Genomic DNA, 19,579 nt, shown 5'->3' on the forward strand with positions numbered 1-19,579 from the left:
GGGAGTAATTAACAGGTGCGTCTCACAGAGGAGAGGAGGTGTTTTCCATTTTATTGTGTGCCATGAACGACGACAAATTAATTACTGCTTTAAAAATGAAATTATCACAATTATTACTTACGCATTTGTTTAACCTGTATTTTACCAGGTAAGGGACTGCATAAGACTTTCAGTTTCGCCACAGCAATCTGGCGCTTGTGAAATAAGAAGATACTGAATGTAGATGTGGCTCCGCCAGCGCAGAGGCGATGGTACCTCGCGTCGTTTTTTATTGTTTTTGTGTTGTAAATAATTTTATGTTTTCAATAATTTCATATCTTTGCACTGGAAGACTAAGACCTTGAGTCACAGAGTCAACAAGCTTTCGTTTTTATGTACACACCGTTCGTTTTCTTGCTCAGCATACCCAATTTCAGACACCGCATCCTTAAGCTGCCAAACATAAAAAGGAAAGCAAACAAGAAAATTTAATTTTGAAAAAGGCACAGAAGTTATTAGATATTGAAATGCTGCGGTCTTTCTCTCGGCCTGGCCAAGCCACACTTTTGGGGGCGACCGAGCAAGCAGGAGCAGACTGCCCGTGCTGGCCCGTGGGAGTTCTGCGATAATAAAGGTGTTGGGAGCTGTGCTTGCAGAGCCAGGCCGGGACGTGTGATGTACGATCATTAGAGCCACACCTCGTAATGAAGTGGCTGATGGACCCCTGGCAGTGAACACTAATGACCGTCCTGGACCTCCCGGTCCTTTCTTCCCACACGGGGGACAGGCCCATCATTTCCGCGTCATTTTTATGGATTTATTCCGCAATTGGGTGGGCGGGGGGGGTGGGGGGGGGGTCACTGCATGGGCGTGTGGGGGGAAGGGGGGGGGTGGAGGCAGGGACGTATACATACCGGTTAATCTCTGTGTCGTATAGTCACTGTAGACATTATTTTATGACCCTTTTCAGATGACTGATGGGTAAAATGCCCCGTGCTCAGTGGAGAAGAACAGCCCGGTATGAAGGGGGGAATATGCATAGTGGACTGTGAGCGCAATGTCAAAACACCGGCAAAATTTCAATTGCACAGTGCGTTCAGTGAGCCAATGTGCCGTGCTTCACGCTCTGGTGCCGCCATAGCGACGGCCAATCTGGAGCGTGCCCAGCCACATGTGAGCCACTGCACACCATATTTATGTAAGTATGTTTTTCACGTGTGAAAAAATGATCTTTTAATGTTTCACAAGTGATATTAATAAAGTATGTACCAGATTTTTTTTTTTTTTTTTTAAGTTTCACACCTTTTGTCGACCAGGTGTTAAATTCTAATAATGAGTAGCTGGGTTCATTTCGACGCCATTTTACTGACACGCTGTTGTTAAACAGGGTTAGTGCTTTAGCCCTGGGAGGGAACCCACCTGGCACATAATAGTCATGCATCACCAAAGAGCTACAGCCTGTTTGCATTTCCTTCAGGTGCACACGCTTTTGTGTATGTAGATGCTGCAGGGTCTTTGAGGACAAAAGACGTGGCGTTTAGATAGAGTCCGCAGCCCTGGGGCTTGGCTTAGTCTGAGTCATCCCTTTGGGGTCAGGCTGTCTGTGGTTTTCAGGGATAAGAGCGCGGCGAAGAGACTGCTTTCTGTCCTCGGCAGCGAGCCTGTGTTGATTATTTATTGCGGCTTTAGCAAGTGAGGAGGCGAGCTTCAGCGGGTCATTTAAGACCGACGCAACGCAGTTTAAGATGGCCGAGACCCCCCCCAGCCCCCCCCCCCAGTATGAACCAGACATCTAAAATCCGCCCCTCCACTTCCAGTGCTTTCTGCATTACCCCCCATCCCAACCGCCTCTTCAGGCTGGCTTCAGCGGGTGGTTTACGAGCGACACAACGCAACAATTTAAGATGGCCGATACCCCCAGCCCTCCCCGCAATGAACCGCACGTCTAAAATCCGCCCCCCCCCCCCACTCTCTACTCTTTCACGATTACCCCGATGCCACCCGCCTCTCACAAGAGGAGATCCTGGGGCGTCCGTAACCCCCCCCCGAACAGCACTTGTGGTGCTCCTAAAACAAGGGCCCGTCATCAGCGCCCCCCGATCCAGGTGGCCGCGGGGAGCGGCGAAGCCGAGCTGATTTCCCCGCCGGAAATAGCAGCGAGGGTCTCGCGCGCCAGCCAGCGGGGGGACACTCAGCAGGGCAATTTGCGCCGTTTTTCTTATAAATGGGTTCTTTAATCCCAGGCTCCCCTCTCCATCCCCCCCCCCCGGGCCCCCCCCCCCCGGCCCAGCTTCTGGAAAGTTCCACCTCGATGTTCCGGAGTTATTTTTCGCGAGTCGGAGGCTCGCCGAGCCCTCGTTCCCCGGCACTCAGAGTCCTTTAAGTGCCTCTGTTCTTGTAACAAATGAGATTAGCAGCCACGCCGCGAATGGCGGAGGAGCTCCTGCTGTTTCCTCCATTCTCTGAGCCCTAATTGACTTCAAATCGGGCTCCTCGGGAGTGGGGGGGTTGTGGGGGTGGTGGTGGTGGTGGTGGTGGGGGGGGGGGACCCGTCAACTCTCCGCAAATAGTCTCCCCGCTTGACACTCGCGCCGCGACGCACCGCGCGTCGCACTGTGCTCCGCCCGTTTGATGGAACGTTCCATTATTCTGTCGTCCCGGGGAAGTGTTGGTTACACAAAATGAGCCAGCGCTGTCTTATTAAAGAGGGGGGTTTTCAAACTTTTCTCATCCAGGAACCCCCGACTCAGGCACAAAGGCATCCATAGGACCCCCAGCGTAAGCTAAAACTGGGTTATATTTAAAAAAATAAAAAACGGTTTCATATTTTTGAGAGAATTTTTTGCAAATCTGTATATAATCATTGAATACCAAGTCTGGCCAGGGATCTCCTACAGCGCCTTCAAGGACCGCCCCAGGAGCATGTAGACCCCCTGTAAAGAAAGGAGGAAAGAATTGAGAAGAAGAAGAAGACAATAAGAGTGAGTGGTGAACAGCAGAAGAAGCAGGATGCCCACAGTGCTTCTGTTCCTTCTCTCACATCCACGTATCTGTGCTGTTTTCATCCTTTCCCTGCGGAAAATTCCAGCTAAGACCAGCTGGGATTCTGAGCAAGTTTATGCTAGCTGAGATTTCATCTCTTGTAGCTGGTCATAACCGGTCTGTAGCTGGACAAAGCTAATCAAAGCTGGTTAAGTAAGTAACTATGGTTGGTAGTAACTATGGCTAGTAACTATGGGCTGGTCAGCTGGTGAACTGCTGGTTGACCAGCTAAAAGTGTCAATAGGACTGCTTAAACTAGCTTTACCAGTTTAGGCTGGCTGTGTTTCCAACACTTCTGGCTGGTCAAAGCTGATCTGTTAGCTGGACAAAGTTAGCCAAAGCTGGTTATGCTGGCAGAGTAAGCTGGTGGCCTAACTGGTGGACTAGCTGACCACAGGCTAGTGACAGGCTGGTCATCTGGTTGAACAGCTGGTTGACCAGCTAATAGTGTAGATAGCACAGCTTAAGCCATCTTGACCAGCTTAGGCTGGTTTAAACTGGAATTTTCGACAGGGTTTTACTCCCGGCGATCTGACAAATGGCGCTGAGGTGTTGTTCTTTACTCTGTGGAGATCAGTGACACTCACAGGGACCAGGAGGTGGGGACGCGGGGGGCCGCTCTGTTTCCGCCAGCGTCAGCGGGAAAGAGCCTCCGAGAGCTTCACCCCGGCGCCACAGCGAGGAGCGGAAGACGCTGCAGCTACCAGGCTGCTCTTGCGGGGGGAATTGTGGGTAACTCCTGCCATAGCTCATTGCGGCGAATATGATGAAGACGCAGGAGAGCGGGGGGGGGGGGACACTCGCACTTTCAGCGAAACTAAGTGCGCCAACGGAGGGCTGAATGGGTCTCCACAGGCCCGGAAGATAAACTGGCCGAGCGTTCCTCCAGGAGACTGTTTTTCATGAATAAGTGAGCGGGCGGACGGGGGGCAGCTGCTACGCAATCAGCTGAAACGACAGACGAGACACTCCGGGATGATCCTAATGGGCCGACGGCCCGGCCGTGGAACCCGGGAGTCGGCTCCGGAGGCGTGTTACATGTTAACAACCCCGCCCTGTGACAGTGTCACTGCCGCTAAAGTAAATCAAATTTAGCTCTTTTTTTTTTTGCGCTTGATTCTATAACGTGGCCGTCCAAGGACAGCCCGTTCGACACCGCTGGGCTGGAGCGTGGGTTTTGTGGGCCCTGGGCTTATTGGACGCATTTCGAACGTTGGCGGCGGTGTAACGTGTCACAGCGAGTAAAAGGATCCCATTGGCCGCTGGATGGGTTTGAACACATGGTCAACCTCTCGGTCAACTCTACCCGCCATGTTCTGCTAGCGGCTCTTCAGTACACACACACACACACACACACACACACACACACACACCCATTTCTGTTTTTAAATGGTCACGTGATGTTTCGGTGCCTTTAAATACATCCCCCGATCCCCTCCCCCCCACTGTGTGGCTGCACAACAGCAGGAATCTTGCACTCATTGGTTAATTTAATGATCATGTGATAATTTATGATGCAAAGTGGTAAGTGCTGGCCAATTAAGCTTGCTTTGCCAGCAGGAGAGTGAGAGGCAGTGCCAGGTCTGGGCCAGGGTCAAGGAAAGAAAAGCCAATATTAAAAGCAGCTGAAGCCCAGGAGCGCATTGAACAAACACACTTATGTGCTATTTAAGAGCAATTATGTATGACTGAGCAATTGATTATTCTGGCCAAAAAAAATAAATAAGTAAATAAAAATTCTTATAATTGACAGTGAACGTTTTCAATTGCAAAAACAATTATGAAAATTCTAATAAGAGTGGCTTTCTGGTACATTCTATGCTGTACAGTATCTGGCTGCTGTGTGCTTATATTATGATTGCGATTTAATATTACTGTCTCGTGCACTAATATTATAACATACATGTGCTGATATAGCATCAAGCCTGTATCTGTTCAAAGGAAAATAGTGATCCATTTGTATTATAAATATAATCCAATATGTAATTCAGTAGCCTTAGGGCAGTGATAACTAACCCTGTTCCTGAAGATCTGCCATCCTGTGGGTTTTCATTTCAACCCTAATTTGGCACACCTGACTCTACTAATTATCAGCTCAACAAAATCTCTAGCTTTGAATGAGGTGTGCTTGTTAGGGGTTGGGTGAAAACCTACAGGATGGTAGATCTCCAGGAACAGGGTTGGATACCTCTGCTTTTAGGGAAAAGCTCAGTTCAATGCATGCATTACTAAATTCACATTATTACCTGTGGGTTTTATTCATCTGTAACTGACATTTAAAATTGTGGGAATTAAAAATGAAAGAGACAGTAAAGGAAGGATACTCACTGTCAACACAGGGCATGGTAACTGGTTGTGCACTCCAATTCATTAAATATTAAATTAGTTTATTCATAATTTCCAGGTGGCTCCTCCTGCTAAAATACACTTTTTTATTGTAATGTTATGTGCTGTGGTCTGCTATGTCCATGGTTTGCAGCCCCCTGGGCAGTATGCAAACAATCAGTGTCACTCATGCAGTGGGTTTGTTCCCACCGTATCACGTAAGAGCGCCCCCTCTGGTCAGTTGGAAGCCTGTAGTCTGCAGCGACTGCTTGGGATGTGCACTAGTATAGAGGGTATGCATTGGCGTCACTTTCCCACCGGAACACGCCCCCTCAGTCAGGACTGAGTGGCAAAACATGCTGCGAAATGGCTGTCTTTAGTATAGGAAACAGCAAAACCGGGAGTAAAACAAACGATCATCTGCTTAAATTAAAGGCAGTTGGACTCAACAGTGATCCTTACAACTTACCAAAGAACCAGTGGTCCGTGGACATTCAACAAGAAATCAGAGCTATCTTTTTACAGACTGCCGAAAGCTAAAGAAAAGAGAAGCAAATGCATCGCTGCTATTCGCAGAAACAACTCGAATCCAGGCAATGAAATGTGGATTTGCTGTTGTTTTTTTGTGTCAGGTATGTTGGATTTTTGGGTAAAATCATACCTTAATTTATATGCTTGGCTAGCTAATACGATCTAATCATCCCCCCTTTGTTTGTAGAACACAAGGCTCATCATCATGGATGTTTTTTAATAAATGCTGACAAAAACTTTACAGTTACACAGAATATAAATGAAAGATGCTAAATATTCAATTGGTGAGTAGTCAATACAGTGCATAACTTAAGCTTTTTTTACCCAAAAATCCAGTATAGCCTACCTGACACAAAATGACAACCGCAAATACACATTTCAGTGCCTGGATTCCAGTTGTTTCCGCGAATTGCAGCGATCCATCTGCTTCTCTGCTCTTTAGCTTTCGGCAGTCTGTAAAAAGATAGCTCCGATTTCTCATTGAATCTATTTGTACAGTCAATCGCACAACAGCTCTTTCCCATTTTAGATGTTTTTTGTGTCTTCGCGGCATTCAAGCTGAATGCTAACGCTGTCACTCATAGTCTTTCTGCCACTCAGTGGGTGTAACCACAGCACTTTCGCCTGCGGTGACGTCATGTGCATACCCTCTATATATACACGCAGCGGCCACTTTATTAGGTACACCTGTTCAACTGATCGTTGACGCAAATATCTAATCAGCCAATCATGTGGCAGCAACTCAATGCATTTAGGCATGTAGACATGGTCAAGACGATCTGGTGAAGTTCAAACCAAGCATCAGAATGGGGAAGAAAAGTAATTTAAGTGACTTTGGACGTGGCATAGTTGTTGGTGCCAGACAGGCTGGTTTGAGTATTTCAGAAACTGCTGATCTACTGTGATTTTCACATACAAGCAGCTCTAGGGTTTACAGAGAATGGTCCGAAAAACTGAAAATATCCAGTGAGCAGCAGTTCTGTGGGCGAAAATGCCTTGTTGATGGCAGAGGTCAGAGGAGAATGGCCAGAATGGTTTGAGCTGATAGAAAGGCAACAGTAACTCAAATAACCACTTGTTACAACCGAGGTATGCAGAAGAGCATCTCTGAATGCACAACACGTTGAACCTTAAAGCAGTTCTGAAGGCAAAAGGGGGTCCAACCCGGTACTAGCAAGGTGTACCTAATAAAGTGACCAGTGAGTATATATATATATACATCCGTCTTTTAAAATCTGTTAACGAGATGACGATATTCAAGTTTGAGTTTAGCCTGCAGCTCGTTCCAGGACCATGGGCCTTGATAGGACAAGCTCATCTTGCTCGCCTCAGTTCGGACAGCAGGTACCATACAGTGCAGCCACTTTTGAGATCTTAGGTTGTGACTACCTTGCAGGAAAAAAATTTTTATGTACCTGGGCAGTTAACGAAAGATAGCTTTATAGATAAAAATATACCAGTGCTGCATCCTACGCATTGCAAGGGATGGCCAGTCGACTAGGTTGTACAAGACACAGTGTTTGGCCTATAATTATAATTTGTAATGTATCTCAAGAATGATACAAGGGGTCAAAGCAGAGGGACAGGCAAATCTATAAACAGGCAAATCTATAAACAGTATCACCATAGTCAAGCTGTGGCAGGAAAAGCCCGGCAACTAAAGTTTTCCTTGAAGACATCGAGAAACAAGACTTCAACCTGTACAAGAGGATGAGTGTGAATTTCAGCTTCTTAGCTAGACATTCAATGTGATGATTAAAATGTAGTTTTTTGTCCATCCAGATTCCTAAATATTTATAGCTGTCGACAAATATATATATACACTATATATATATATATATATATATATATATATATATATATATGTATATATATATGTATATATATCATACTTAAATAAAGTCCTATATTAGAAGTGGTGGTTACTAGCATTACCTTCCAAGACAATATGTAATTCCTACTTTGATACTGATAAACATTTTCTTGAACCGTTCATTATAAAATAATTACTTTATAATTATCAACCTTCTATAATTATAATTGTGGGATGATTACAAATTCATTCATTCATTCATCAAAAGGTGGATTGAATGCTGTGTTTTGTGCATATAAATAAGCGCAGCAATTTTTTTTGTTTGTTTTGTTTTGTTTGAATGGACAAACTGTACATTTTCAGTGGCTTTATATTGCAGCGCAAAAGAGAGAATACTGAATCAACTGGTTAAAATAAGGTCTGTTGCCTATTCTATTCTTTAAATGTTTCTGGCAAAGTAGTAAATTATTGTATTCTGAAATCGTAGTGTTGTTTTTTCTGGTGGTGGTTGTTGAATATGCAGAATAGTGTTTAGTTTTTTATTGTGGCAAGATGAGGTAAAGTTGCACATACTTTGCTGTGAATGTTATTTCAGTACCTGCCAGAGTCTCTAAGATCAGGTGCGATATTTATTGCTTTTTCGGTTCTGTCATGCGGCTTCTACTCTACACCACTGGCTGGAATTCCAGCACCGCTGGTGGCCTAAATGCAAAACACATTCTCCTGGTGTTCATAAACAATATCATAAAGGATAACCTCCCACATACCGTTGGCAAAATGCTTATTATTTCAGTGTGCTTATTCTTCGGCCAAATACTTTTTTTAAAGCAAATAACAAGAAAACAATAGCACACATCTTATATGATGTAGTATACATGGGCACCTGGGAGAGTAAGTTCAGAAATAGCAATGCAGTGGGTGGGAGCCGGTAAATGTTTAGTGATATGCTACTACATTGATTCACAAATAATGGAAAAGTCGTATCTGTTAGGAAATTTTATTTGATCCCACTTGAATTTTTGGAAACTTGGATACAAATTGTTTATTTATTTATTTATTTATCAATTTTAATGTGTAGTAGGGCCACGCAGTGGTAGCCTCACAGCAAAACGGTCCTGGGTTTGAATCCTTTCTGTGTGGAGTCATGTATGTAGGCTAATCGAAGACTCTAAATTGCGCATAGGTATGAGTGTGTGAGTGAATGGTGTGTGTACCCTGCGATAGATTGGCGGCCTGTCCAGGTTGTATTCCTGCTTCTCCCTCCCAATGCATGCTGGGATAGGTTCCAGCATCCCCCGTGACCCTGACCAGGATAAGGCATAGATAATGGATGGATGGATGCCTGGTAGTGGTATCTTAGTAACATTAGCAACATTATCTATATATACTGTAAGTCCAGCAGAGAGTGTTTAGCAAAGACTAATATTGTATAGTATCACAGCAGAGCTGTGAAAACATGGTGCATCTTCTCCTGGCCCCTTCGTCCACCATCTTGTCATCACCTTCAATGCAATTATAAGAGCATGCCCACTTAGCCCCACCCCCTCATAATACCAAGAGCGGGGAAAGTGACATCAGCGCTCCGTATTCAGACTGTCGATGATTGCTCATTTGCAGGATTTCCCTCTCAGCCCCCTCTCCATCGCCCTTCGCCCGCCTCCTGCGTGGAGAACGGACGGAGGCCTTCAGCTCGCGCGACGTCCCTCCCTCCTCTCACCTTCACGCTTAATTGTGGAAATTTTCCAGTTGGGGGGGCGGGGAGGAGGAAGGGCAGAATTAATACTTCTCATTAGTGCTTCTCCCCCTTACCTGTGAGGCCAGGGGGGCGGGGGAAGGGGGTGGTACTTGTGAAAATGAAAGGATCCTCTCCTTTGCTCAGTCGGGATATATCCCTGGAATGAATTCTCCTGTATTATAATTGCATTTTTAACAGCAGGAACTACATTTGAGGCTCTGAAGAATTCATTAATTCTCTCCAAGGCATTTTTTGTTCTTTTTTGTTTTAATTTTTCCTTAAAAAAAAGGGGGGGGAATTTTGTCGCTGAAAATGGCAGGCTTAATTCAATCAGGTACCTGAGAGCTGTCACGTTAAGGCAAGGCCTCACAGCCGTGTTTTTCCCCTCTCTTTTTCAGCTTCGACGTCTCTTTTTCAGCTAACATTTGCGGTTGTTTTAGGAGTGGCTCTGCGTGCACGCTCATGTGTGTGTGCGTGCGTGCATGCGTGAGTGTGTGTGCAAGCAAGCTTCTGTGTGTCTGTGTGAGTGTGTTGTGTGTGTGTGAGAGAGAGAGAGAGAGAGAGAGAGAGCGAGAGAGAGGAAAAGAGAAAGAACAACACCACGTATCTCAGCCTACTACAACCTGAAATTACTCCAGAATTTTCTTGATAAATGTTCACGGTCAAATATTATGTTATAATACTTCTTTTTTAGTTCATGATTGCTGTCTATTGTTTTTATTGTTGTCATTTCATTTTCACGATGACAGTAATAATGCTGTCATTAATACTCTTTGCCAGATCAAATGAATTCCATTGAACTGAGCAATAAAGAAAAACGTTTGAGGTCCCTTTTATAGAAATGAGACTAAACAAAACGAGCTATATGCAACGCATCATGATTCCTGTATTATTTAAACGAAAATACCAGGACATTTAAGCTCATGATACAAAAAATAAATAAAAATCACCCAACCTCCAGGCAGGTGTGTAACAGCCCCTCTGCTTTGTATGAGTGCAAATGTCTCTCCCTGAACACAGACTGTTTGAAACCCACTGATGCCCATGGGCCAGCCTGCCACAACAAACCCCCTGAGAACCCACAGAGGGGATCAGTAGTCCCTCTGTCCTGAATCTGGTTTCGCCATGTCACCCACACTGCCAGCTTAGGACTGGCTAAGCAAAACCTGTGCATGCTAATATGTGTCTGCACAAAACTGACTCCCCTGGCCTGAACACAAAATACGGAAAGACTGAAGTCCACCCCTAGCCTCCCCTACAAGTCACTCTGTAACAAGTCGCTCAGAACAGGTTGCCTGATTGGTGACGCATCACTGCAAGGTGAGCAAAGCAGAAGAGGCTCTCTGTGCTTTTCCCCAGGTAAAGATAGACCAGGTGTGCAGTAGAGGCAAAGGCCGAAGCTTCATTCGACCGACCTCGCCTGTAGATCCCCACACTTCTATAATTCGTTCTGTTTGTTATCATAAAAAGACCTTCCCTCCACCTGCTGACGATCATGAAGAAGAGGACGGGAGCCTCCCATTATCGCTGCTGCTTCTCCTCCGGTAGCAGCGGATAAACCACGGGCACTAAGAACTCTTTGCCAACTTCTTCCCAAATTGCCTCGGTTTGGAGAGGCACGAGAGAGGAGCTTCCCCGCCGCTTTCAGCCTCTTGTGCGAGAGCAGGCGCTCGTAATCCCGTGAAGCGCGGGCGTCCTTTACCCTGATTCTGGAGCACCGCACAATCTCCGCTGGCTTTCGTTTCACGCGGAAATTAACAACCGATTCAGACCGGAGAAGCCGGCCGAGGTGAGGCAGTTGTGTTACTCGGCCGACTTTTAACTGGTACATTCAAAGCTCGATGACAACAAAAACCAAAATACCCCATGGCCCTCCGGGGTCAATGTTGAGAAGCCCCTGCTGTGGTGACTAAATCTCGATTGTCGGACATTTAACAGGCTGTCCAATTCCCCCTGAACTGAACTTGGCAAGGTACCCGCGAGAGAGAAAAAGTCGCTTACTTTTGTTCTGCTGGAGAGAAGGGTTCCCTACTGTATGCGTAGGAGTAACCGGCTAGCGCCGGATGGCTTGCTCAGGGTTAAGGTGCTCCTTTAGGTAAATATAGTAAAAAGTATTTATTCAGGCATCTGAGAAGTAGCAATGTTGCCATAGTAACGGCACCTGCAATCAACAGCGGGAGTCTTCTTTCTTCGTCCTGTTTCTCCTTGCGCTTTCCCGCACGTTCCCGCCCCCCAGGGGCCTTCGGGTTTGACGCACGTAAAGTGTAGGCCCGCATCGGCGCGTGGGCGTCGTGCCCGCCCGTAACCAGCGGCGACCGTGAGTAGGCATCCTATGGGCAGGACGTATGCAGATACACGTTAATGTCAGGAGAGCCAATGGATCTCTGACACCGGTGCCATGCTCCGGACTTGCGCCGTAAAAAAAAAGAAAGAGCCAGGCATCACAGCCAAGCGTGACGTAGACCCATTTCAGTTCGCCAGAGAAGTGTGTCTGTTCCATAATGCACTTGGGTTTTTCTTTTTGGGAAGTGTACACACTTTCTAGTACATGGTACACACTGCACTGAAATGCCTATATATATATATATATATATATATATATAAATGTATTTGAAAATAATTTTGAAGACAAAGCTGTAGGGATTTTGGACAGCCCTCAGTCCTCAATCCACTCAGCTCGCAGGTTAGCGCCTGTGTATGTTCTGGGTGGAAGTTCCTTTGGTTTTTTTTTTTAACCTTTATCAGAAAGCACCACACTAGAGTAAAAAGGTTGTGATTGATGGATTCCTGACATAACTGTCAAAACTCAAGGCCGTTCCACAGCCAAAGGAAAACATGTCAGTTGCTGGAATATATCAGAAAAAATAAAGTATCTTTTTGCTCCCGATGCCACCTCTTGCACACTCTATACTGCCCCTGTACCCCGAATACCCCCTCTGTGCACCCAGTGCTGCCTCTCCTCTCCCATTACTGTCTCTATGCTAACAGTACCACCTCTGTGCCCCCAATACTACTTCAGTATTACTGTAATGGCCTATGTGCTGCTTCTATAATCCCAGCATAGACACTTACACTGTCTTTATAATTCCAGAACTGCCCCTGCAGTCCCAGTGTGTGCATATGTGAACACACACACACACAGTTAGACACATGCACACACATGTATAAACACACATACACTTCTACGCACACACACACAAATATACAGGTGCACATGTACACAAACACACACGCATGCACGCACACACATACATGCACACTAGCACACATGCAAGCAAACACACATACGCTGACACACATGTGCGCACGCATATGCATACACACGTACACGCACGCACACATGCTAACACACATAAGCCCACACACACACACACACGTACACACACACTGCTGTGCAGAATGTTCAGACTGATGCCGTGTTCTTGCCCACTCAGCCTACGTGGGGGTGGCCCCCGTTGGGATCAGGTACTTCCTGTCAGGCTTGCATTGCACAGGTAGGTGTACAGAGCAGCCCTGCACATGTGACAGGATATACTGCCTGTATATCGCCGTAGATACACCCGTCTCATCCGTGGTATCTACTGGTATGTCAATGGCGGCGTGTACGATACAGGAAGTGTACTCTAGTTAGATAGAGTATCACGTCCCCCTATGTTTGAGCGTGTGTGTGTGTGTGTGTGCACATGTGGTCTAATCTAAAAAGGCATGGTTTCACTGCTTTACAGTAATTGTACATCTCTAGCTACATAACTAATGTTTAGCGTTAGATAAGGTTTCCTTGTTGCATTGTTTTTGCTGTATTGAAGCCAGTGAACACTTGTAATGTTTCTCAGCTTCTGAAACACGGCGAGTTAATCCGCTAACTGCTGATAATGCATATTCATTTACTCTATAGCATCTGATTATGACGCTTCGTGTTAATGTTACGTTTAAAGAAAAGTTCTCACAATGAAATTTGTAATCCAGTGAAATTTGCTATTAAAATTCAGTTCCGTCTCATTTTTATCTCTCAACAGGCTCGAGTCACATTGTGAATATGGAAGGCTGATAGCCAATAGTATCGCGTTGTGTTGAAGAAGATCCAGAATGTTCTCAGATTTCTGGAGGGTCACGCTGATATTAAAGTCTGCACTGTTATGTGTGCCTGTTGATGTGTTTGGCTCATTCTGGAACATTCTGGTAACTTATCCAACACTTTTCAGCATGGAACAATGGTAACCGATAATGCTGTGTTGCACTGTGGAAGTTCTAGAATGTTCTGTAGGGCAACAGACACACCCACACACATATGAAAGGTTGCGCTGTTTTGTATGACTTTTTTGATGCGATTGGCTCCTTGTAGTTCCCGGCGGGGGTGCATACAGGCCCCCTGAGTGCGGAGATGGAGGGCTCCCTGTCGGCACTTTCACGCCGTATCCACTTTGCTCCGCAGGACCACTCTTAGCGGGTTTTAGGGTGTTTTTTCGGACAGAGTGCACAAATGTTTCTGCGAAGGTGCAATGCACCAATAAAAAAGGCCATAAAAAAGCAACATAAAAGCACTACACGGATGTGGCAAGGGGGCAGAGGCAGTTTTTCATCTATTAGGCCTGTAAGTACTATGGAAAATGGTCCCATCAGGCATTGCACATTGGTGAAAGACTTGGTTACTAGGATACCCTTCGGCGCCGTGCGCATTTGTAAATAATCAGAAATGGCTGGCAACTCGATGTGCACTTTGGAGGATTCTGTATTATGTCTCCGTTATCAAGATGAATTCGACGCCATTGATGGAGGTGCAGGAGAGCGGGGGCCTGGCAGTGGGCCGGTGGTTATTAGCGTGTCTCTGAAGTCACCTTTACCTGTGGTTACCCAGAAAAGATTTATGGAAGGTGCCCAAATCCTGCCTGCTTGTAATCGGTCGTGACTCTTGGTTTTAGTAAGACTGGCGTTTTGCAGACTAAAGCAATTGGATAGAATGCATTATATTTTGACCAAGCACACCGTTATTATTATTATTATTATTATTATTACTATTATTATTATTACTATTATTATTATTATTATTATTATATGAGTAGGTATGTCAGCTGAGACCAGTTCTTTCTTTACAATGCTTTCTCTTGTGTTCGAAGCACAAGGCAATGTGCACGGAAACAAAAACAAACAAAATATTAATAATGCCATAATTAAACAATTGACAGTGATGTAGCGCTTAACCTTCAGATAGAGCTGTTGAAGCCCTGTGTCCTTTAGCATTGATTCAACAGTTGGTCAATGCCTTTGGACTTGTCTAATTGGGAGAAATGGCTACAGACAGCTTTGCTGGTCATTGCTTAAGCACCTTAATCATATTAATTGAAATCGGTTTTCTCGTGCTCTTATTAAATATAACAGTACACAATTCCTTCCCTCGAGAGCTGTGTCAGACAGAGACGCCACGCTGCAGATTATTCTAACATGCAGTTTTGCCTGTTTTGATTATGTTTGTACACAGATGAACCAATAATTCCCCCCAAGGTCACATCATCTGGATTTTTAACACATGAAGTCATCGTACTGTAATGAAATAAGATTTTTTTTTCTGTCCAGAACTGTTAATTAATTTGATCCCTTCTTTTCTCCACTGATTGTACCCACAATGCTGTTTTAATTAGTGCAAGGAAATAAATTAGTGCATTTTCCCTTAATTGCTTCTCCCTCCGTTTAAATTTAATTGGGCTTCTCTTGTTTTATTGATTCGCATTGATGGATTCTAACACAAATGATTTCACATATTTGTTTTTTTTCAGTTGGCTAGAATACTTTTTTTTTGTTGTTTTTTTACTTAAAAGTTTGCAGCATTAGAGTAATAACTTTGAAAAGGGCAGGGCTGTGTTCAATCCCAGAATCCTCTTTGTCTTATTTTCAACACTCCGCTCCCCTTTTCTTTCCAGTGCTACTCATTCATGTGTCAAACCCCCTGGCCCCGTGTGATGTGGTCCGCCCTGTGGTTACCCACTGCATGTGTGGTGGCAGTGTTCTATGTTATCGAACCTGTGTTTTGTAGTTGTTCCGATGACCTTGATGTGCACTTTTGTACGTCGCTTTGGGTGAAAACGTCTGCTAAAAAAATGTAATGTAAAATGTTATTTCCTGTAAGCTTTTGCAAACTGTGGAGGCCGGTTATGATAGGTTCTCTGGAGTGACACATCTTTTGTTAAGGGAGACACGCTTCAGGGTCTAGAATCATTGGCCGTAGGGTTGGCCAGTGAGGCGAGATGTCGCTCGCCACGGTAACCCTCTCGTCACGTGGGGAGCGACTCGTCCGGGCCAGTCCTCCTGCACGGGCTTAGTAAGCAGCTGCGTCCTCGGAGCGCAATACTCGCGCTGCCCAGCAGGGACGCTGCAGAGTCCATGCTAGTCTGCATTCTCATGTAAGGAAAGAGGATGTGACTGCAGTGAGCTTATGCATCTGAAGAAAAAAACAAAAAACAAAAAAAAACAAGCGCGACCGCACACGCACATTCATCCATGTGTGCATGCATCCACGCACACACCCTCACACAAACACGTGACCTCTTCATGACCAACCTTTCCGCAAAATCTTGTGCAAATCTGTGAATCCATTCGGGAGTTATGCACCTTTTTGTTATAGGCCACGCCCATCGTCACGCCCCCTCTTGGTCAATCGGCCTTGAAAGTTACTCAGCTCTACCTTCAGTCATGACCAACGTCCATGCCAAATTTCAGGCTCCTGGGGCGAAAACTGTGGCCGCTGTGGAGTGGGACACTTTTTGTGGACCGACCGACCGACAGACAGACAGACAGAGCTATAGAGCTGCGGTCGCAGCTATAAAAAAAACAGAGTTTAAAATATATATGATAGGCGCTCTGTAATGCTTATGACAAAGTTACGCTGTATATTGATATGTATTCTAGGCACGCTCTTCAAATAAATGTGAGTGAGTATACGACAAACAGCTGCAGTAATATGGGCATAGGTACAACACAGTGATAAAACTGTATATCAGTGGTCGGGCATAAGCATACTGTACAATCCACACCATTTAGTCACAGCAGTAATAAAGGCAGTTTTTATGGCTCATTTGTCATTGAATTTTCATTGGCCAGGCTGACTATATGCTTTCCTAGTTTAAAATTACATGACATGGTCAATAAGGAGATTAGTAGCAGTAGTTGTAGTAGTTGTAGTTGAAGTAGTAGTAGTCGTAGTCGTAGTCGCAGAAATAGTAGTAGAAGTCGTAGTTGTAGTCGCTGAAATAGTAGCAGTAGTCATAGTCGTAGTCGCAGAAGTAGTAGTAGTAGCAGTAGTAGTAGTAGTAGTAGTCGTAGTCGCAGAAACAGTAGTAGTAGTCATAGTCATAGTCGTAGTCGCAGAAGTAGTAGTAGTAGCAGTAGTAGTAGTAGTAGTAGCAGTAGTAGTAGTAGTCATAGTCGTAGTCGCAGAAGTAGTAGTAGTAGTAGTAGTAATAGTATTTTGTTGTTGTTATTATGATCATTGTCGTTGTGTGAATCTCATCATCAGTGTTCTCTCCATCATCAGTGTTTCAGCGTCACTCAGCTCGCTGGCAGGAGCAGAGCTGTAGTGCTTTGTGTAGTGGATGCACTTTCTCTCATGAAGGGGGATGTGAAGAGGTACAGATTGGGGGGGTCGGCGGGGGGGTTGAGCGGCTGGCTCTGTCAGACACTCTGAGAGGACACTCCCCAGCTCCCCCCCGCTCGCCCGGAGCAAAGTGATTTGTTTTCTAGGCCTCGTCTCCCAGGTTACCCCCCTGTCTGCTTAATTAATTGGGTTTGACTGAGCCGCCGAATGGCCTATGCTTGAAATGTCTTGAGAGTTAACACCACAAGTAGCTGTCAAGGCGCGTACGTGTGTGTGTGCGCGCGTGTGTCTGCATGTGTGTGTGTGTCTGCGTGTGTGTGTGCGTGTGTCTGTGTGTGAGCATGTGTGTGTGTGTGTGTATGTGCCTGTGTGTATCTGCGTGTGCATGTGTGTTTGTTTGTCTGTGTGTGCGTGTGTGTGTCTGTATGTGTGTGTGTGTGCATGTGCGTGTGTGTGTGTATGTGTGTGCGCGCACCCAAAGATGTAAAGGTGCTTCAGAAACATGTTTCTTTAATTAGTTTTTGTCATTACATTTTTTTCCTATAAATGTTTAATAAATATGCCTAATCATGACTTCATTATCTGGGACATAAAAACAAATTAAATTTTACATTCAATAAAACACATACAAGAAAATAGCTTAATTTAAATAACTTTTCTTTTTCACTCAAGGTACTTCTTGTGTGGCAGATGGTATCTCATTTACAAACACAATTAATGCAGTGTGAAAATAGATACATACCTATGGCATAAACACTAGCATACAGAACACAGAATTAAAAATGTACACATGCACAGAGCATACAGAATGAAACAGGAAAATGGTCAAATTAAAGCGTTAAATAGCCAATGGATAAATAAAATGAAATAAAATAGCAATGTTGATTGAATAAAATGGCATAAAATGTTATAATCCCTAGTACTCCTTACCCCAATGCCCTACATATCGCCTTGCATAATGACCTTGCACCCATGCATCCATGCCACTGTACTCTCCCATCCATACCAGACAGGGTAATTGAGAATTTTATTTCTGAAAATCAATATAGATGTTGTCATTTAAACTATCAGGTTAACCCTAAATAAACATCTCAGGGATGAAATAACTACTTTAGTGGGATATATTGTGGAGTAAAGTATTTTTGTGACCTTAAAGCCAACATTTTCTCCAATATCCCATCAATGGCAGAAGAAGGACCCAGACAGCACAGAAAGCAAAATCCTACAGCCCCGTAAAAAAAATGCTATGTAAAAAAAGGTCTGTAAGTCACTCTGGATAAGAGCGTCTGCTAAATGCCTGTAATGTAATGTAATGTGTTCCATTATGTAGAATTCTCTGTGTTCTGGAACATCTGTCCATGTGCAGTCTACAGCCTTTCCTCCTGTATGGATCTACCTGCAGCTGGCTCAGATTCAAACTCTGATAGGCAGATAGAATGACTGATAGCCAAGTTGATATTTTTGCTGGGCACCTGATACGGTGTCTTAACCCTCCCATCCCAAAAAACATTACCCTCACACACCAATGTCCCGAAATCCCTACAACCGAATACCCGTCTTGGCCACGCAACCCAGTACCCCAAAGCCTCATTAACCCCATATCCCCAAATCCCATACCTCCTCAGCCCCATCAACCATGTATCCCAGAATGCACTGGCTCCCTGACTCCCCTCCCTCTGCTGGCTGCGCGGCGCGGGCGGTGCAGGTTCCGTAACCGTGGCGTTGCCGTCCGCAGGGAACTTCACTCTGGCGGAGCTGGGCATCTGCGACCCGCCCTCGCACCAGAGCGCGTACTGCCCCGACCTGGGCCTGCTGCAGCGCAGCTGCTCCCTGAGCGCGGGCTCCGACGGCGACTCGGACCCCCCCGACGGCGGCATGTCCCCCGAGCGCGCCGTCCAGCTGTGGAGCGGGTGCGGCTCCAAATCCCGCCGCAGCTCCGGCCCGTCCAGCCGCGAGAACTCCGCCCTCACGCTCACCGACTCCGACAACGACAACAAGTCTGACGACGAGTCAGGTAGGGGAGAGAGAGAGAGACAGAGAGAGAGAGAGCAAGAGACAGAGAGAGAGAGCGAGAGAGAAAGAGAGTGAGAGAGAGAGACAGACAGAGAGAGAGAGATGGAAGAGAGAGAGAGCGAGAGAGATGGGAGAGAGAGAGAGCGAGAGAGAGGGGAGAGAGAGAGAGCGAGAGAGAGGGGAGAGAGAGAGAGAGTGAGAGAGATGGAAGAGAGAGAGAGCGAGAGAGATGGGAGAGAGAGAGAGTGAGAGAGAGGGGAGAGAGAGAGAGCTGTGTGATCTGGAGTGATATCTTGCTGCTCATCATATGAAGCGTGAGAAGAGGGATATTTACCGGGAAAAATGCGCTTAAAATACACATACACACATCGATTCACAAACACACACAGGTGCACATGTACACACACACAGACACACACACACACAAACACTCCCACAAATGTCATGTCAGAAAGGCATCCACAGAAATGCATCCCTCTTCCCACTGCAATTGTCATCCTTTACAATTGTTGTTGTGTGGGTGGATATCGCTCTCGTTCTCGTTCTGTCTTTGACT

General features: G+C 45.5%; 1 protein-coding gene across 2 annotated transcripts in view; it reads left to right on the forward strand.

Annotated features, from left to right (window-relative positions):
• The window catches only part of LOC118235743 (teneurin-2-like), a 364,321-nt gene that overhangs the window by 90,902 nt on the left and 253,840 nt on the right, over nucleotides 1-19,579 (forward strand). For both annotated transcript variants that reach the window (XM_035433481.1, XM_035433482.1), the window contains exon 3: nucleotides 18,746-19,024. In XM_035433481.1, coding sequence (XP_035289372.1) covers nucleotides 18,746-19,024 — 279 coding nt within the window. The remainder of the gene's footprint in view (nucleotides 1-18,745; nucleotides 19,025-19,579) is intronic.

Source organism: Anguilla anguilla, chromosome 9, assembly GCF_013347855.1.
Source record: "Anguilla anguilla isolate fAngAng1 chromosome 9, fAngAng1.pri, whole genome shotgun sequence".
Lineage (NCBI taxonomy): Eukaryota > Metazoa > Chordata > Actinopteri > Anguilliformes > Anguillidae > Anguilla > Anguilla anguilla.